Source organism: Tachypleus tridentatus, chromosome 3 (assembly GCF_004210375.1).
Source record: "Tachypleus tridentatus isolate NWPU-2018 chromosome 3, ASM421037v1, whole genome shotgun sequence".
NCBI classification, from domain to species: Eukaryota; Metazoa; Arthropoda; class Merostomata; order Xiphosura; family Limulidae; genus Tachypleus; species Tachypleus tridentatus.
The window spans coordinates 55489632-55509009 of record NC_134827.1 but is presented as its reverse complement, the minus strand read 5'-3'; the positions used below and the strand labels follow the sequence as shown (position 1 = coordinate 55509009).

The window sequence follows — 19378 nt, the reverse complement described above, 5'->3', positions numbered from 1 at the left end:
GACACACAATCAGGTAGAATCAGTGCCTTTGTTGATAGGTTTAAATAATTAGACATACAATCTGATAGAATCAGTGCCTTTGCTGATACGTTTAAATAATTAGTCAAATGATTAGATAGAACCAGTGCCTTTGTTGATAGGTTTAAATAATTAGACACACGATCAGATAAGCATTGTATCTGTACTAACCAAATAAGGTTAACCATAGCAGATACGATTAAGAATTATCTGTTTCTACAAGCATATTGGCTGATCATAGGGTAAAATAATATGTTCTTACTGGCATGATGGCTGATCATAGGGAAAAATATTTTGTTCTCACTGACATAATGGCTGATCATGGGATAAAGTATTCTATTTTACTAGCATGATGGTTGATCATTAGTTAAAAGTAATCTGTTCTCCTCACTAATATGATGACTCATCAAAGGTTAAAATAATCTGTTCTCCCCACTAACATAATGAGTGATCATAGGTTAAAAATAATCTGTGTGTTCACCTCACTAGCATGGTGACTGATCATAGGGTAAAGTCATCTGTTCTTCTCACTAACATGACTGATCATAGGGTAATGTCATCTGTTCTTCTCACTAACATGACTGATCATAGGGTAATGTCATCTATTCTTCTCACTAACATGGTAACTTATCATAGGGTAAAATAATCTGGACTGATCACAGGGTAAAATAATCTGTTCTCTTAACAAACATGATGATTGATCACAGGGTAAAATAGTCTGTTCCTCACCAGTGTGATGATTGATCATAGGTTAAAGTTATCTATTCTCCTCACTAACATGATGACTGATCATAGGTTACAATAATCTGTGTTCTCCTCACTAACATGATGAGTGGTCATAGGTGAAAATAATCTGTTTTCCTCACTAACATGATGACTGCTGATAGGGTAAAATAATCTGTTTTCCTCAATTATATGATAGATACCCATAGGGTAAAATAATCTTTTTCTTACCAATGTGATCATTGGTCATAGGTTAAAATAATTATTCTCATCACTAACATGATGACTGATCAGAGGATAAAGTCATCTGTTCTTCTCATTAACATGATGACTGATCAGAGGATAAAGTCATCTGTTCTTCTCATTAACATGATGACTGATCATAGGTTAAAATAATCTGTTCTCCTCACTAACACGATGACTGGTCATAGGTTAAAATAATCTGTGTTTTTCTCACTAACATGATGGCTAATCATAGGTTGAAATAATCTGTTCTCTTCACAAACATGATGACTGATCATAGAGTAAAATAATCTGTTCTCCTTACCAATATGATGATTGATCATAGAAAAAATAATATATATTATCCTAACCTAAAATAATCTGACTAGTCTCAATTCGTTTTGACAGATTACACAAATAGCTTGTTAGTTCTACCGTGATGGATTTACGGAAACAAAGGAATATCAAATGGATTGTATCGTTTGATATAAATATTTATTAAGAACTTTTGTTCAGAAGTAAGCTGATTATATAGATATACAGTAGAATTTCGTAATGATAGTATGTTTTTAGTTATTTGTAACTTGTAAAGGGTTACCTATCTGAATAGTAATAACATTCGTGTACTCCTGTCATATTCATTGAAAGGTTAACAAAATACAACTTGTTTGAGCGGATATGGTGTGTAGGTAGGTTAAACCTTGTAGCCACTCAAGCTGTTGTTCTACGTAATCTAATGAAGGTTATATATAAGCTAACCAATGGCATTGAAAGGGTGTATGTGCTTGGTTAGACTTATAGATGTTACACAGAGAAATTGAAAGCATATAGAACAGCTCAATATAGAGGGGTCTAGGGGCATGCCCCCTCAAAAATTATTATAGTAATACAATTTACAGTTGCTCTACAAGTCAAATATGTAGAAGTTGTACACCCCCTGTTTCAACGCCTCTGAGCTCAACTTTAAAGTAGAATGCTAAATCAGAAGTGTTGAACACCAGTTACCATGCCATTTACTACAGTTACTCCCAACTCGTATATCCTGAAATAATACCAGTGTTTGTATTTCTAACATTTGACATCTGTATTATGTTGTTAGATCTTCAATTATCTCGTGGCGTGTTTAATACATTTCTGTGACGTCATAGTTAATGGAAGTAGATGTTATCTCTACTGTTGAGGACTTGAACAAGCGTCAAAGAAATTCTTTGCTTACCTGACGTTTGCAGATGACTTATAACCACGAAGAATAGAATGAACCGGACGAATCTCGAACTGGTGATGTTCAATAACGGGCAGCTATCGAAGAACCACGGCCCCATCACCACCCATGAAGCGGAGATGCGGCAGCCTCGTGCTGCGTGCCGAAGAATGGTTTCCTCACGACTCTGTCTGCTACCGCTGTAGACATAAAGAAAACGACAGTATTTGAAATATAGTCCTTATGGGATGACATTCTGTACTCTGAATACCAACTGCCATGCACGTGTTTCTTTAGCACCAGCTGAACATCGTTGTTTTTACTTTATCACACTCGTAAACCTAAGTGTACTCGCTATTGGAAACTCCATTTCACTCTAGTTCCATAACTTGTCGTCACTACTCAGAACAACACAAACGCTTCGCGGCGTTCTAGTAGAATCATGCGCAGCTGCTGAAGGCTTCAGTTCTGCGCGTGCGCTGGAATTTTTATTCCACGCCTACAATGAACATGCAAGTATTTTGTGATTGGACTGGAAGACCGGTTTCCATAGGGAGGACGTGATTGTGACCTCTAGTGCTGGAAGGCGGAGGCTGTTCCGTAGTTCAGGGTTAGTAAAAGGGAGAACCCGAGAGAACTGTGTATTGTCAGCAAAAACATACCTACGGGCAAATTAGTTTACACCTTCCGTAAAAAATAAAGACGAGAGCTGTGAACGTAAGAGTTAATCTAAAACAAGAGATAAACACTTCCAACTTAAACCTCAACTGATTATCAGATATGACCAGCTTATCTTTTTGATTGAAGAGAACTTGATGGACACATGTGATTTCTCTTCCACAAACTGTTTTAGTATCACAACCAGAGTTGAAGCCAGAAAGTTTTCCAGAGGATTGTTTGTTTTCAAGTTCGTGCAAAGCTACACGAAGGCTATCTGCCCCCTAATTTGGCAGTGTAAAACTACAGGGAACGCAGCTAGTTATCACCCCCCCCCCCCACCGCCAACTCTTGGGCTACTCTTTTACCAACGAATAATGGGATTGACTGTAACATTATAACGCTCCCACTGCTTAAAGGGCGAGCATGTTTGGTGTGACGGGGATTCGAAACCCTCAGATTACGAGTCGAGTGCCTTAACCACCTGGCCATGCCAGGTCCCTTTTCCATAGAGGAGGGAAATTTGAAATTGTCCAAATAATAGGTTAATGAAATACACATAATTGAACAGTCATATTTTTACTAGCAATACGTTTCCAGCCAATAGAAGGTGTTTATCTTTCTCTTACCCCAGTTCCACTGCTCTCCTATTGATTATAAGTTAGGTAGTTAGCCTTTTAAGATCCGATATAAATACGTCATGCTACCACAGTATTTCTATTTTAAAAATACATTTATAAATAGTGGTGTTTAGCATGTCCGTGTAAAAGGACAAATATATATATTTTTAGAAACTGTGACTTCACAGCTCTGAAAACAAGTAAATCGCTCCGAGTAGGAGAAATTCTCTTTCTTCAACCCCAGTTTGCTGTTAGAAAACATATATCAACCTTCATCCGTAACAGTTATCTTTCTAGAGACGGTTCAACCACTACTAGAGAAGGGGAGAACATATGGATTTGGATGTAGCTTAGAGCTTTCTGAGCGACAAGCCCGACAAGCTAACTATTAGGTCACACCCAACCCAATGTCATTGTAAAATAGTGATAAGCTGACTTCTCAGTACTTCACTTTTAAACGTTTCTCGTGATCTATTTAATAACACACGATTATCCAAGGTTCACTTATCAAGGAACCAATTCGTAGATCATATCGGACAACAAGTCTTAGTAAACACGTCTTTCATAAAAACGTTAAAGAACGAAACAGTAAAAACCTGACATACGCAGGTACGCACGCGTGTATTGAACGTTTATGATAACGCACTCGCACGTCTGCAGTGGTGCATTCGATGGGCATGGTCATTTCCATGACAACAGTCATTCATTTCTATCGTTCTTACTAATGTTACTTAGTGAAAGTGTTGTAGATTGTACGCAATGCCTCTAGTTCATTCTTACTGGTTCACACTGCTACTTGCAAACTGTATAGCGATACACGCAACCGTTCCGACGATCAGTGCTTTTGGTGATATGCGTCATGACCTACGACAGTTAGCACGAGCTAGTTTGGTCCGTAATATTTTCACAGACCACTTACCTTTGGTTCAGCTGCTGTATGTATCCTTTATATAGAGAACCTTGGGTCACGGGTCATGACAGAGAACAATATCTTTTGTTGTAAATTTCCACTCATATACAACGTTATTAATATTCACACACAAAATAATCTGGTATTCGTGGTAAAGTACCAAGATTACCAGTTGTCGTCCTTGAATTACTCACCAGAGGGACGGCAGTCAGTTAACAATAACCTGTTAACCACTGACCACGCTTAGGGATTTGTTGCCACTCTTATAACGCATTCGCAGCATAAAGTACTTGGAATATTTTACAGTATCGCATGGCATAGAACCCGGCATGACAGTATCAAGACACAGGGCCAAACAACACCGTAAATAGAACCCAGCAAGACAGTTCCAAGACTCTACCACAGGACCAATCAACACCGTAAATAGAACTCAACATGAAAGTTTCAGGACACTACTACAGGACCAATCAACACCGTAAATAGAACTCAACATGAAAGTTTCAGGACTCTACCACAGGACCAATCAACACCGGAAATAGAACTCAACATGACAGTTTCAGGACTCTACCACAGGACCAATCAACACCGGAAATAGAACTCAACATGACAGTTTCAGGACTCTACCACAGGACCAATCAACACCGTATATAGAACTCAACATGAAAGTTTCAGGACTCTACTACAGGACTAATCAACACCGGAAATAGAACTCAACATGACAGTTTCAGGACTCTACCACAGGACTAATCAACACCGTATATAGAACACAGCAAGACAGTTCCAAGACTCTATCACAGGACCAATCAACACCGGAAATAGAACTCAACATGACAGTTTCAGGACTCTACCACAGGACCAATCAACACCGGAAATAGAACTCAACATGACAGTTTCAGGACTCTACCACAGGACCAATCAACACCGGAAATAGAACCCAGCAAGACAGTTCCAAGACTCTACCACAGGACCAATCAACACCGTATATAGAACTCAACATGAAAGTTTCAGGACTCTATCACAGGACCAATCAACACCGGAAATAGAACCCAGCAAGACAGTTTCAGGACTCTACTACAGGACCAATCAACACCGTAAATAGAACTCAACATGAAAGTTTCAGGACTCTACTACAGGACCAATCAACACCGTAAATATAACTCAACATGACAGTTTCAGGACTCTACCACAGGACCAATCAAATTACCGAAGCTTCTAATTCCAACATCATTGTGAAGAACGCACCACTGGTTATACAATTGTTTTCATTTCTCATGTGGAGAGAAACCAAGAAATGGTGAATGTTGGAGTCTTTGTTTTTATTTCGCACGAAATATTTAGCATGTTATTCCTTCTGTACGCGAAAGTCATTATAGAGAGATCCATCGACAAGAGTTATCAGGAACTTTGCTGAATTAAAGTCGGTGTTCTCCGAGATGACGTTCTTCTGGTCGTGATCTCCACTGGAGAGAATGACCACAACGAACGAAGCTTGTTGAAGAGAGTTGAAAACACGGTCAGCTGCTGTTATCGCTAAGTCGACGGGGGTTTACCAGGGTATGTGGGCGTAGGTTCATGCTATAGAAACGCACGAAGCTGTTGTAGTAAGCAGTATAAACTAATGAAAGATCGCACCTTGGCTCGCCCTTCTATTAACGTCGCAGCCTTGAACCGCACTAAGGGAGGGCGTCGTGTTTCGCGCCTCTGTAAGACGTCACGTGCGTACGTTCCAACGACAAGAGTTGAGACGGTTAGTGTTGGATTTGTAGTACAGTTAGACTGAGTTTCTGGTTGTTCGTTTTTGTACTTTTTTTTCTGAATGGAGTTTAATGTGCTTGACGTTCAGCTAAATTGAGAAGTGAACTCGACATACACTATTGGCATAATACAGAAACAGATCAGGGTTGGGAAGTAACAAGTATTATTTGTATAATAAAATCCAGAAGTAGGGGGTTATAGTGAATAGTCTAAAACAGAAATATCAACTGTACTTCAGTGTAAGTTGGACCACAGTCATCGATTTTTACCACAATGTAAAACTGTAGTTATATAACTCAGTCACGTGGGTTCGTTGTTTGAAACATACCTAGAAACTCTCGTCTTCTCTCCAAGAAGACAGAGGAACAGTGAAGTTGTGTAACGAAAGAGGTTTAGCACCATTTGTCTCAAATTGATAAACGGACAGACAGGCTTAAAAGTACTTGTTACTATCAATTACGTAGGAATTCGTTATATAAAAATGCACAGTCTGAATTAGAGTCACAGCTAGGTGGTACGGTGGCCTGCTAAGGAGGACGTAAGTATTGTCTGGATTGATTTATCACACACATAAAAAACAGGAGAAAAATATAGAAATGGATTACACCTCATAAACAACCATCTGGTATGGTGAGTGTCTGGTGAATTTTAAGTAGGTTATTGTATAGCTACACTCGTCATTCGAGGGAACCCTCAACTCACGGGGATAACAAACACACTCCCACAAAAAGGACACGTGAACTGCCAATGTATGGACACTAGTGCCGCTGCAGTAATGTCTCAGGTTTTAAGTCCATGTGTCCGAAGCAATCAAGCAGGCTATTCAAGATTCGCTCCCAGCGACCATTAATCTTCTACCGCCAGTCCTTCGGAGGTCGATACTGTGACGTACGGGGTGAGCTAACATCGGTACATTTACGACCGTTTTATTCAACTTTCCCTCACCACCGTGGTTAGAAAGATTAATACACTTTGTTTAGATAATAGACCTGCCCAAGTGGATGAGATAAAGTTCCTATAATATACACGTTTTTTTTAAAAAAACATAAGCCGTGTTTAAACGTGGATAAGAGTGTATGTGTCTGTTTTTTTTATAGCAAAACCATATCGGGCTATCTACTGAGCCCACCGAGGGGAATCGAACCACTGATTTTAGCGTTGTAAATCCGTAGACTTACCGCTGTACTAGCGGGAGGCGTTTAATTGGCTGTGTTTGTGTTTTTTCGTATAGCAAAGCCACATCGGGCTATCTGCTGAGCCCACCGAGGGGAATCGAACCACTGATTTTAGCGTTGTAAATCCGTAGACTTACCGCTGTACTAGCGGGAGGCGTTTAATTGGCTGTGTTTGTGTTTTTTTCGTATAGCAAAGCCACATCGGGCTATCTGCTGAGCCCACCGAGGGGAATCGAACCACTGATTTTAGCGTTGTAAATACTCTAAACATATCGCTGTACTAGCGGGGGGGGCACGTGGATAAGAACTGTATGAACATTCTTGTTGTTCTTCATACATTTTGTTTATTAATTGTTATTTACAGTGGTCTGGAGATGTATGATATAACACGGAGTATACACTAGTTATCAAATTTTATAATGACTATCCAGTTCTAAAACACACGCACGAGAAAGAGGGTTATTCAAATTACTGTTAGAATATTAAAATCATGTCATAGTAATATTAGAAATAACTTTCTCTTGAAAAGCTCCGAGGGAAATAAAAAACATGCAGTACTCGAGTGAAGTTCGTATCAAGACAAAAGAGTTCTCACCGACACTGTGTTCTCTGTGAGAAACAGAAATAGAAGAGGCGAATTCCGTAATGGTGTTTTTCATTGGCTGAGTGAGGCGTCTGGATAATACTATATAGAATAAAATATGGAACGTCTGAGAACTTGCTCCTTCTTGTAAGCATAGCTTTTTGTTGCGCCCTTTTTGACCTCAGCCACCCGCGTGAGGGGAGGAGAATTAGCCATCACCTCTTGTCAGGAGGGTGCCACCGCTCCCTCAAGCATTTCGAACAAATAAGCAACAATAGTTCAAAAAAAAGATATGACATTGAGCGACATCTAACGGCGTTCGTAGTAACTAATTATATAATTGAACTTTATCATCGTGATTTGTCTGAGACAGCGCCACAACTTCACGTTGATACTATCGAAATAAATAAAATATATAAATATATTTATATTAAAGTACCAGTGAAAAATTCAAATTTTTCAAGGTATATAACGAATTGTACTCATGGTTTTAAGGAACAAATATAGTATAAAACACAGAATTACCCCCAACGTTCTCGAAATAGAACACGAGAGTCCTGAATTAATCACACATGTAGAGCCTATCAGAAGTTACACATTAGCACGTGCCTCCAACTAAATGATAGATTATGCTTTGCGGCATCGGGGCCAGGAAATGGTGTGCTGTATACTTTTTCGAGTTGTGGGTGAGAGGGAAAAGAGGGAAGGGGGTAGTCGATAAGCACGTGCAGACTAATGTCTTAACAGGCTGATACAACGCAGCTGCGATAACTGAGTAATTCTCAGTCTCAGTTGAAATCTCAACCAATATCGTATATTTGATTAGAATAACAGGCACATTAATGCTTTGTTATGATTGGGTTACGCCTAATAAAGTCAACGAAAGAGAGAAGTCGTAGTCTATCAGAAACGGGGTATTCAAGATTTAGATATGTCTGAATAAACAAATAACCTTTTCAAAATTTAAGATGGATTTTATGCTTGCGTTATATATTAAAATCCACTTATAATTGGCTCAGTTATTACATTAAATCAACTCTGTGGTACGTGTGTTTGAATAACCAAAATAACACCTGTATTTCTAATCTGAGTATAACAAACGTTGTTAACACGGGCGGAAAGTAAGAGTTGAATGACCGAGCAATGTGAACTGCGTTTGTTTTTTGAATTTCGCGCAAAGCTACACGAGGACTATCTGTGATAGCCGTCCCTAATTTAGTAGTGTAAGACTAGAGGGAAGGCAGCTAGTCACCATCACCCACCGCCAACTCTTGGGATACTTTTTTGCTACTTTTTTTACCAACGAATAGTTGATTGACTATCACATTATAACACCCCCACGGCTGAAAGGGCGAGCATGTTTGGTGTGATATGGATTCGAACCCGCGACCCTCAGATGAAGAGTCGAGAGCCTTAACTACCTGGCCATGCCGGTCTACGAACTGCGTACAAAGCATTATGATATTTATTTATATTACCCAAATAATATCACAATTATTTTCCTACAAACGCCAAATCAGATTCAGTCTTACAGAGACATATAGAACTTGTTTAGTTAATATTGCTTTGTTCACTGTTGACTTTATAGAACTTGTTTAATTAATATTGCTTTGTTCACTGTTGACTTTATCGAACTTGTTTAGCTAATATTGCTTTGTTCACTGTTGACTTTATAGAACTTGTTTAGCTAATATTGCTTTGTTCACTGTTGACTTTATAGAACTTGTTTAGCTAATATTGCTTTGTTCACTGTTGACTAGAAGTTCTTTCAGATTAACAGCTTGCCAAAGTCAATACAATTGAGTTAACATACATCCTGTAAAAATATTATCGCCGGATACTGTTTGTCATCCATATGGTTTTACAGAGATTAGTTGAGTTTACATAAATCTAGTTAAAATATTATCACCGGAAACTGACAATTTTTACATATTTAATGAAGAGTAAAGTTACAGATCACTTCACTTTAATGAAGAGTAAAGCTACAGATCACTTCACTTTAATGAAGAGTAAATTACAGATCACTTCACTTTAATGAAGAGTAAAGTTACAGATCACTTCACTTTAATGAAGAGTAAAGTTACAGATCACTTCACTTTAATGAAGAGTAAAGTTACAGATCACTTCACTTTAATGAAGAGTAAAGTTACAGATCACTTCACTTTAATGAAGAGTAAAGTTACAGATCACTTCACTTTAATGAAGAGTAAAGCTACAGATCACTTCACTTTAATGAAGAGTAAAGCTACAGATCACTTCACTTTAATGAAGAGTAAAATTACAGATCACTTCACTTTAATGAAGAGTAAAGCTACGGATCACTTCACTTTAATGAAGAGTAAAGTTACAGATCACTTAACTTTAATGAAGAGTAAAGCTACAGATCACTTCACTTTAATGAAGAGTAAAGTTACAGATCACTTCACTTTAATGAAGAGTAAAGCTACAGATCACTTCACTTTAATGAAGAGTAAAGTTACAGATCACTTCACTTTAATGAAGAGTAAAGTTACAGATCACTTCACTTTAATGAAGAGTAAAGTTACAGATCACTTCACTTTAATGAAGAGTAAAGTTACAGATCACTTCACTTTAATGAAGAGTAAAGTTACAGATCACTTCACTTTAATGAAGAGTAAAGTTACAGATCACTTCACTTTAATGAAGAGTAAAGTTACAGATCACTTCACTTTAATGAAGAGTAAAGCTACAGATCACTTCACTTTAATGAAGAGTAAAGTTACAGATCACTTCACTTTAATGAAGAGTAAAGTAACAGATCACTTCACTTTAATGAAGAGTAAAGCTACAGATCACTTCACTTTAATGAAGAGTAAAGTTACAGATCACTTCACCTTAATGAAGAGTAAGGCTACAGATCACTTCACTTTAATGAAGAGTAAAGTAACAGATCACTTCACTTTAATGAAGAGTAAAGCTACAGATCACTTCACTTTAATGAAGAGTAAAGTTACAGATCACTCCACTTTAATGAAGAGTAAAGCTACAGATCACTTCACTTTAATGAAGAGTAAAGTTACAGATCACTTCACTTTAATGAAGAGTAAAGCTACAGATCACTTCACTTTAATGAAGAGTAAAGCTACTGTAACAGATTACTTCACAAATGTTTATGTTTTGTTTGCTATATTGACTACAGTAGTTTAAACAATTCAGAGTAGAATATCACATACCACTGACCTGTTTCTCGATAACGGACGTCAGTACTGATGTATTTGGTTGTGGTGGATGAATCTTCCCTCCTTGGAAGAAATCTATCGTCATGGCAACTGGAGTCTAATCTGATCAGAGGTGCGTTTGTTTAAAGAATTCGATTAGACGCCGATCAATAAGGGTATTGAGTACGTTATATATCTAACGTGTGTAGACGACAGAAACAGACAGAACCATTTCAACAAGACGATGATTTTCAAATATTAAGTAGACCGTTGACGGGATATTTCAATGTCCAATAAATTTCGAACAAGGGAAGTAGATAGGGTTGACTGAGGTCCATCTGTAATGATATATGATTGTAAATCAACAGTGACAGAAGATTCGGCGGGAAGTTAAAGTTATTCGTTCATCTCCACGTTCGACGCGAGAGCGAATGAGCAGGTGGTGAGCACAGTATGCTAAGTGTGGAATAGAGGGAAGCGGGAGAGAGAAAGGGGGAGGTATGGTAAGAAGTATCCCGCGATTAACACGCCCCCTACTCAGTGACAAGCATCTAGTTCGTAGTAATAGCACGTGGCCTCGGGTGTTTGTTCGTCGGTCGATGCAGTACTCCAAGTTTGAACGATGTAACACTGTGTGAGAGTTGGTATTGAAGTAATAAAAATAGCATGTTCTGGTCTGGTAATGAAGTTGGAGGTATAATGTTTACTCAACGACGCCTCAAATACAACATCCATAAAAGAGAAACTGTAGATCGTGATGAAAGAAAACCTGAATCAAATAAACAAATTGTTTATTGTTAGAAATATAAAACTTCTATATTACCTTGGCCAATCAGAACTTTCAGTTGCTATAGTGACAAAGCATTCACTACACGGATATGAGAAATAACAATAAGAGTCTAATTTAAAGTTTGTGGATCACTTGAACGGACAGTGAAATCAATTTTATGACAAACGTACAAAGCTTCGACGAGTTTTTCATCACCAGCATTCTGATTTTAGTGCGTACTTTTGCGTATTTCATTTTTATGGGTAGATTTGATTGGTAAAAGCTAAACCTAGTTTGTTCTTTATTACTGGTCCCACAGTAAATTGGTTTTCTATTAACTTGCATGTAATTTTATATTGCCCAACCTCATTATACTATCATTTGTTAGATTCAACCAGAGCGATACATGGGCTGAACAGCTAGGCTGGGGAGCCCCGAGTTTTCAGGCACAATATCTGCTCATTTAGAATTGTTGTCCAGGCAGTAGGACCTACCGCCTACACGACTGTCCTTTATTTAATAGTCGGGTTCACTCTTACGGTTAAAAATTATCACAGTTAAAAATACGAAGCGTATTAAGCAGTATATCGCATCATGGATCGAACCACGAATTTTTTGGTATGCAACCTCACATGCTAACCACTAGGTTATAATAATTCCTTTTTCACAGTGCAAAGCTAGCGTACACGATCCTGTAGCCACAGACAGACAAACGTTAATAATAACACAACAAAAATGTCCGTAATTATAAATGATGTTCTGCTTTTGCATTACAAGTTTTTATTGATCGGTTTGTAATGATAACTCATGAGTTTTTAAACTCTTTCTTATCTTTGATGCAGTACAAAAATGATTAGAAGCCATAACATATTCTTTTATTGACGTAGGTAATTCATCAAAAAATATATTATTTACATATATATATATATACATGTAGTCATCTATTACTAACTCTATTTTTTAGCACAAACTGTGTTTCTGGCAAAATTTATGCTGTGATGTATTAAGTTCAAAAGTGAGAGAGTATGTGTATGTCTACCGTGTTTACTCGGAGAGTCATTGTTTGAGATATATTGTTGTAAATTGGCAGTGTATCGTGTTCACGAAGAAAATCATTGTTTGAGATATATTGTCGTACAGTAGCAGCATAGGACTACCGTGTTTACTAAGAAAGCCATTGTTTGAGATATATTGTTGTAAAGTAGCAGTGTATGTCTACCGTGTTTACTAAGAAAGTCATTGTTTGAGATATATTGTTGTAAAGTAGCAGTGTATGGCTACCGTGTTTACTAAGAAAGTCATTGTTTGAGATATATTGTTGTAAAGTAGCAGTGTATGGCTACCGTGTTTACTAAGAAAGTCATTGTTTGAGATATATTGTTGTAAAGTAGCAGTGTATGACTACCGTGTTTACTAAGAAAGTCATTGTTTGAGATATATTGTAGTAAAGTAACAGTGTATGGCTACCGTATTTACTAAGAAAGTCATTGTTTGAGCTATATTGTCGTACAGTAACAGTGTATGAGTACCGTGTTTACTAAGAAAATCATTGTTTGAGCTATATTGTCGTACAGTAGCAGTGTATCACTACCGTGTTTACTAAGAAAGTCATTGTTTGAGCTATATTGTCGTAAAGTAGCAGTGTATGACTACCGTGTTTACTAAGAAAGTCATTGTTTGAGATATATTGTCGTACAGTAACAGTGTATGACTACAGTGTTTACTAAGAAAGTCATTGTTTGAGATATATTGTCGTACAGTAGCAGTGTATGACTACAGTGTTTACTAAGAAAGTCATTGTTTGAGCTATATTGTCGTAAAGTAGCAGTGTATGGCTAACGTGTTTACTAAGAAAGTCATTGTTTGAGCTATATTGTCGTACAGTAGCAGCATAGGACTACCGTGTTTACTAAGAAAGTCATTGTTTGAGCTATATTGTCGTACAGTAGCAGTGTATGGCTACCGTGTTTACTAAGAAAGTCATTGTTTGAGACATATTGTTGTAAAGTAGCAGTGTATGGCTACCGTGTTTACTAAGAAAGTCATTGTTTGAGATATATTGTTGTAAAGTAGCAGTGTATGTCTACCGTGTTTACTAAGAAAGTCATTGTTTGAGATATATTGTTGTAAAGTAGCAGTGTATGGCTACCGTGTTTACTAAGAAAGTCATTGTTTGAGATATATTGTTGTAAAGTAGCAGTGTATGGCTACCGTGTTTACTAAGAAAGTCATTGTTTGAGATATATTGTCGTAAAGTAGCAGTGTATGACTACCGTGTTTACTAAGAAAGTCATTGTTTGAGCTATATTGTTGTAAAGTAGCAGTGTATGACTGCTGTGTTTACCAAGAAAGTCATTGTTTGAGCTATATTGTCGTAAAGTAGCAGGGTATGGCTACTGTGTTTACTAAGAAAATCATTGTTTGAGCTATATTGTTGTAAAGTAGCAGTGTATGGCTACCGTGTTTACTAAGAAAGTCATTGTTTGAGCTATATTGTTGTAAAGTAGCAGTGCATGGCTACCGTGTTTACTAAGAAAGTCATTGTTTGAGCTATATTGTTGTAAAGTAGCAGTGTATGGCTACCGTGTTTACTAAGAAAGTCATTGTTTGAGCTATATTGTTGTAAAGTAGCAGCATATGACTAGGTATTTACAAAGAAAGTCATTGTTTGAGCTATATTGTTGTAAAGTAGCAGTGTATGGCTACCGTGTCTTTAAGAAAGTCATTGTTTGAGATATATTGTTGTAAAGTAGCAGTGTATGGCTACCGTGTTTACTAATAAAGTCATTGTTTGAGCTATATTGTCGTACAGTAGCAGTGTATGGCTACCGTGTTTACTAAGAAAGTCATTGTTTGAGACATATTGTTATAAAGTAGCAGTGTATGGCTACCGTGTTGACTAAGAAAGTCATTGTTTGAGCTATATTGTTGTAAAGTAGCAGTGTATGGCTACCGTGTTTACTATTAAAGTCATTGTTTGAGCTATATTGTCGTACAGTAGCAGTGTATGGCTACCGTGTTTACTAAGAAAGTCATTGTTTGAGACATATTGTTGTACAGTAGCAGTGTATGGCTACCGTGTTTACTAAGAAAGTCATTGTTTGAGATATATTGTTGTAAAGTAGCAGTGTATGGCTACCGTGTTTACTAAGAAAGTCATTGCTTGAGATATATTGTTGTAAAGTAGCAGTGTATGCCTACCGTGTTTACTTAGAAAGTCATTGTTTGTGATATATTGTTGTAAAGTAGCAGTGTATGGCTACCGTGTTTGCTATTAAAGTCATTGTTTGAGCTATATTGTCGTACAGTAGCAGTGTATGGCTACCGTGTTTACTAAGAAAGTCATTGTTTGAGACATATTGTTGTAAAGTAGCAGTGTATGGCTACCGTGTTTACTAAGAAATTCATTGTTTGAGATATATTGTTGTAAAGTAGCAGTGTATGGCTACCGTGTTTACTAAGAAAGTCATTGCTTGAGATATATTGTTGTAAAGTAGCAGTGTATGCCTACCGTGTTTACTTAGAAAGTCATTGTTTGTGATATATTGTTGTAAAGTAGCAGTGTATGGCTACCGTGTTTACTAAGAAAGCCATTGTTTGAGCTATATTGTTGTAAAGTAGCGGTGTATGGCTACCGTGTTTCCTAAGAAAGTCATTGTTTGAGCTATATTGTTGTAAAGTAGCAGTGTATGGCTACCGTGTTTACTAAGAAAGTCATTGTTTGAGCTATATTGTTGTAAAGTAGCAGTGTATGGCTACCGTGTTTACTAAGAAAGTCATTGTTTGAGCTATATTGTTGTAAAGTAGCAGTGTATGGCTACCGTGTTTACTAAGAAAGTCATTGTTTGAGATATATTGTTGTAAAGTAGCAGTGTATGTCTACCGTGTTTACTAAGAAAGTCATTGTTTGAGATATATTGTTGTAAAGTAGCAGTGTATGTCTACCGTGTTTACTAAGAAAGTCATTGTTTGAGATATATTGTTGTAAAGTAGCAGTGTATGTCTACCGTGTTTACTAAGAAAGTCATTGTTTGAGCTATATTATCGTAAAGTAGCAGTGTATGGCTACCGTGTTTACTAAGAAAATTGTTTGAGATCATTGTTTAGCAGTATGGCTATATTAAGAAAGTCATTGTTTAAAGTAGCAGTGTATGGCTACCGTGTTTACTAAGAAACTGATATCTTGTTGTAAAGTAGCAGTGTATGGCTACCGTATTTACTAAGAAAGCCATTGTTTGAGATATATTGTTGTAAAGTAGCAGTGTATGGCTACCGTGTTTACTAATATAGTCATTGTTTGAGCTATATTGTCGTACAGTAGCAGTGTATGGCTACCGTGTTTACTAAGAAAGTCATTGTTTGAGATATATTGTTGTAAAGTAGCAGTGTATAGCTACCGTGTTTACTAAGAAAGTCATTGTTTGAGCTATATTGTTGTAAAGTAGCAGTGTATGGCTACCGTGTTTACTAATAAAGTCATTGTTTGAGCTATATTGTCGTACAGTAGCAGTGTATGGCTACCGTGTTTACTAAGAAAGTCATTGTTTGAGATATATTGTTGTAAAGTAGCAGTGTATGGCTACCGTGTTTACTAAGAAAGTCATTGTTTGAGACATATATATATGGCTACCGTGTAAGAAAGTCATTGTTTGAGATATATTGTTGTGTATGTATGGCTATCGTGTTTACTAAGAAAGTCATTGTTTGAGCTATATTGTTGTAAAGTAGTAGTGTATGGCTACCGTGTTTACTAAGAAAGTCATTGTTTGAGATATATTGTTGTAAAGTAGCAGTGTATGGGTACCGTGTTTACTAAGAAAGTCATTGTTTGAGACATATTGTTGTAAAGTAGCAGTGTATGGCTACCGTGTTTACTAAGAAAGTCATTGTTTGAGATATATTGTCGTACAGTAGCAGTGTATGCCTACCGTTTTTACTTAGAAAGTCATTGTTTGAGACATATTGTTGTAAAGTAGCAGTGTATGGCTACCGTGTTTACTAATAAAGTCATTGTTTGAGCTATATTGTTGTAATGTAGCAGGGTATGGCTACCGTGTTTACTAAGAAAGTCACTGTTTGAGATATATTGTTGTAAAGTAGCACTGTATGGCTACCGTGTTTACTAAGAAAATCATTGTTTGAGCTATATTGTTGTAAAGTAGCAGTGTATGGGCTACCGTGTTTACTATGAAAATCATTGTTTGAGAGATATTGTTGTAAAGTAGCAGTGTATGGCTACCGTGTTTACTAAGAAAATCATTGTTTGAGCTATATTATCGTAAAGTAGCAGTGTATGACTACCGTGTTTACTAAGAAAGTCATTGTTTGAGATATATTGTTGTAATGTAGCAGTGTATGGCTACCGTGATTACTAAGAAAGTCATTGTTTGAGCTATATTGTTGTAAAGTAGCAGGGTATGGCTACTGTGTTTACTAAGAAAATCATTGTTTGAGCTATATAGTTGTAAAGTAGCAGTGTATGTCTACCGTGTTTACTAAGAAAATCATTGTTTGAGCTATATTGTTGTAAAGTAGCAGTGTATGGCTACCGTGTTTACTAAGAAAGTCATTGTTTCAGATATATTGTCGTACAGTAGCAGTGTATGCCAACCGTTTTTACTTAGAAAGTCATTGTTTGAGACATATTGTTGTAAAGTAGCAGTGTATGGCTACCGTGTTTACTAATAAAGTCATTGTTTGAGCTATATTGTTGTAATGTAGCAGGGTATGGCTACCGTGTTTACTAAGAAAGTCACTGTTTGAGATATATTGTTGTAAAGTAGCACTGTATGGCTACCGTGTTTACTAAGAAAATCATTGTTTGAGCTATATTGTTGTAAAGTAGCAGTGTATGGGCTACCGTGTTTACTATGAAAATCATTGTTTGAGCGATATTGTTGTAAAGTAGCAGTGTATGGCTACCGTGTTTACTAAGAAAATCATTGTTTGAGCTATATTATCGTAAAGTAGCAGTGTATGGCTACCGTGATTACTAAGAAAGTCATTGTTTGAGCTATATTGTTGTAAAGTAGCAGGGTATGGCTACTGTGTTTACTAAGAAAATCATTGTTTGAGCTATATTGTTGTAAAGTACCAGTGTATGTCTACCGTGTTTACTAAGAAAATCATTGTTTGAGCTATATTGTTGTAAAGTAGCAGTGTATGGCTACCGTGTTTACTAAGAAAGTCATTGTTTGAGATATATTGTTGTAAAGTAGCAGTGTATGGCTACCGTGTTTACTAAGAAAGTCATTGTTTGAGATATATTGTTGTAAAGTAGCAGTGTATGGCTACCGTGTTTACTAAGAAAATCATTGTTTGAGCTATATTGTTGTAAAGTAGCAGTGTATGGCTACCGTGTTTACTAAGAAAATCATTGTTTGATCTATATTGTTGTAAAGTAGCAGTGTATGGCTACCGTGTTTACTAAGAAAGTCATTGTTTGAGCTATATTGTTGTAAAGTAGTAGTGTATGGCTTTCGTGTTTACTAAGAAAATCATTGTTTGAGCTATATTGTTGTAAAGTAGCACTCTATGGGATATAAGAAGTGTTTGAGATATGCTCTCCCCAGATATGAAGTGAGACCTCAGTAAGAAGTGTTTGAGATATGCTCTCCCTAGATATGAAGTGAGACATCAGTAAGAAGTGTTTGAGATATGCTCTCTTTTGATATGAAGTGAGACATCAGAAAGAAGTGTTTGAGATATGCTCTCCCTAGATATGAAGTGAGACAACAGTAAGAAGTGTTTGAAATTTGCTCTCCCTAGATATGAAGTGAGACATCAGTAAGAAGAGTTTGAGATATGGTCTCCCTAAATATGAAGTGAGACATCAGTAAGAAGTGTTTGAGATATGCTCTCTTTTGATATGACATGAGACATCAGTAAAAAATGTTTGAGATATGCTCTCTCTATATATGAAGTGAGACATCAGAAAGAAATGTTTGAGATATGCTGTCCCTAGATATGAAGTGAGACATCAGTAAGAAGTGTTTGAGATATGCTCTCCCTAGATATGAAGTGAGACATCAGTAAGAAGTGTTTGAGATATGCTCTCCCTAGATATGAAGTGAGACATCAGTAAAATGTTTTTGAGATATGCTCTCCCTAGGTATGAAGTTAGACATCAGTAAGAAATGTTTGAAATATGCTCTCCCTAGATATGAAGTGAGACATCAGTAAGAAGTGTTTGAGATATGCTCTCCCTTGATATGAAGTGAGACATCAGTAAGGAGTGTTTGAGATATGCTGTCCCTAGATATGAAGTGAGACATCAGTAAGAAGTGTTTGAGATATGCTCTCCCTAGATATGAAGTGAGACATCAGTAAGAAGTGTTTGAGATATGCTCTCCCTAGATATGAAGTGAGACATCAGTAAGAAGTGTATGAGATATGCTCTCCCTAGATATGAAGTGAGACATCAGTAAGAAGTGTTTGAGATATGCTCTATCTAGATATGAAGTGACACATCAGTAAGAAGTGTTTGAGATATGCTCTCCCTAGATATGAAGTGAGACATCAGTAAGAAATGTTTGAGATATGCTCTCCATAGGTATGAAGTTAGAC

General features: G+C 36.9%; 1 protein-coding gene across 3 annotated transcripts in view; it reads right to left on the bottom strand.

The window, feature by feature from the left end:
• Window positions 1-1449: 1449 nt before the first annotated feature.
• The window catches only part of LOC143246905 (uncharacterized), a 58023-nt gene continuing 40094 nt past the window's right edge, over window positions 1450-19378 (bottom strand). The window contains exons 1-2 of one of the 3 annotated variants that reach the window (XR_013026229.1): window positions 11066-11786; window positions 1450-2364 (exon numbers count right to left, since the gene is read on the bottom strand). Coding sequence is in view for 2 of the 3 variants with exons in the window: in XM_076494163.1 (XP_076350278.1) it covers window positions 2112-2364 (253 nt within the window). In the remaining variant the exon portion in view is untranslated. Of the gene's footprint in view, window positions 2365-11058; window positions 11787-19378 lie in introns of those variants that run through there. The other 2 variants (XM_076494164.1, XM_076494163.1) reach the window with 2 other exon arrangements.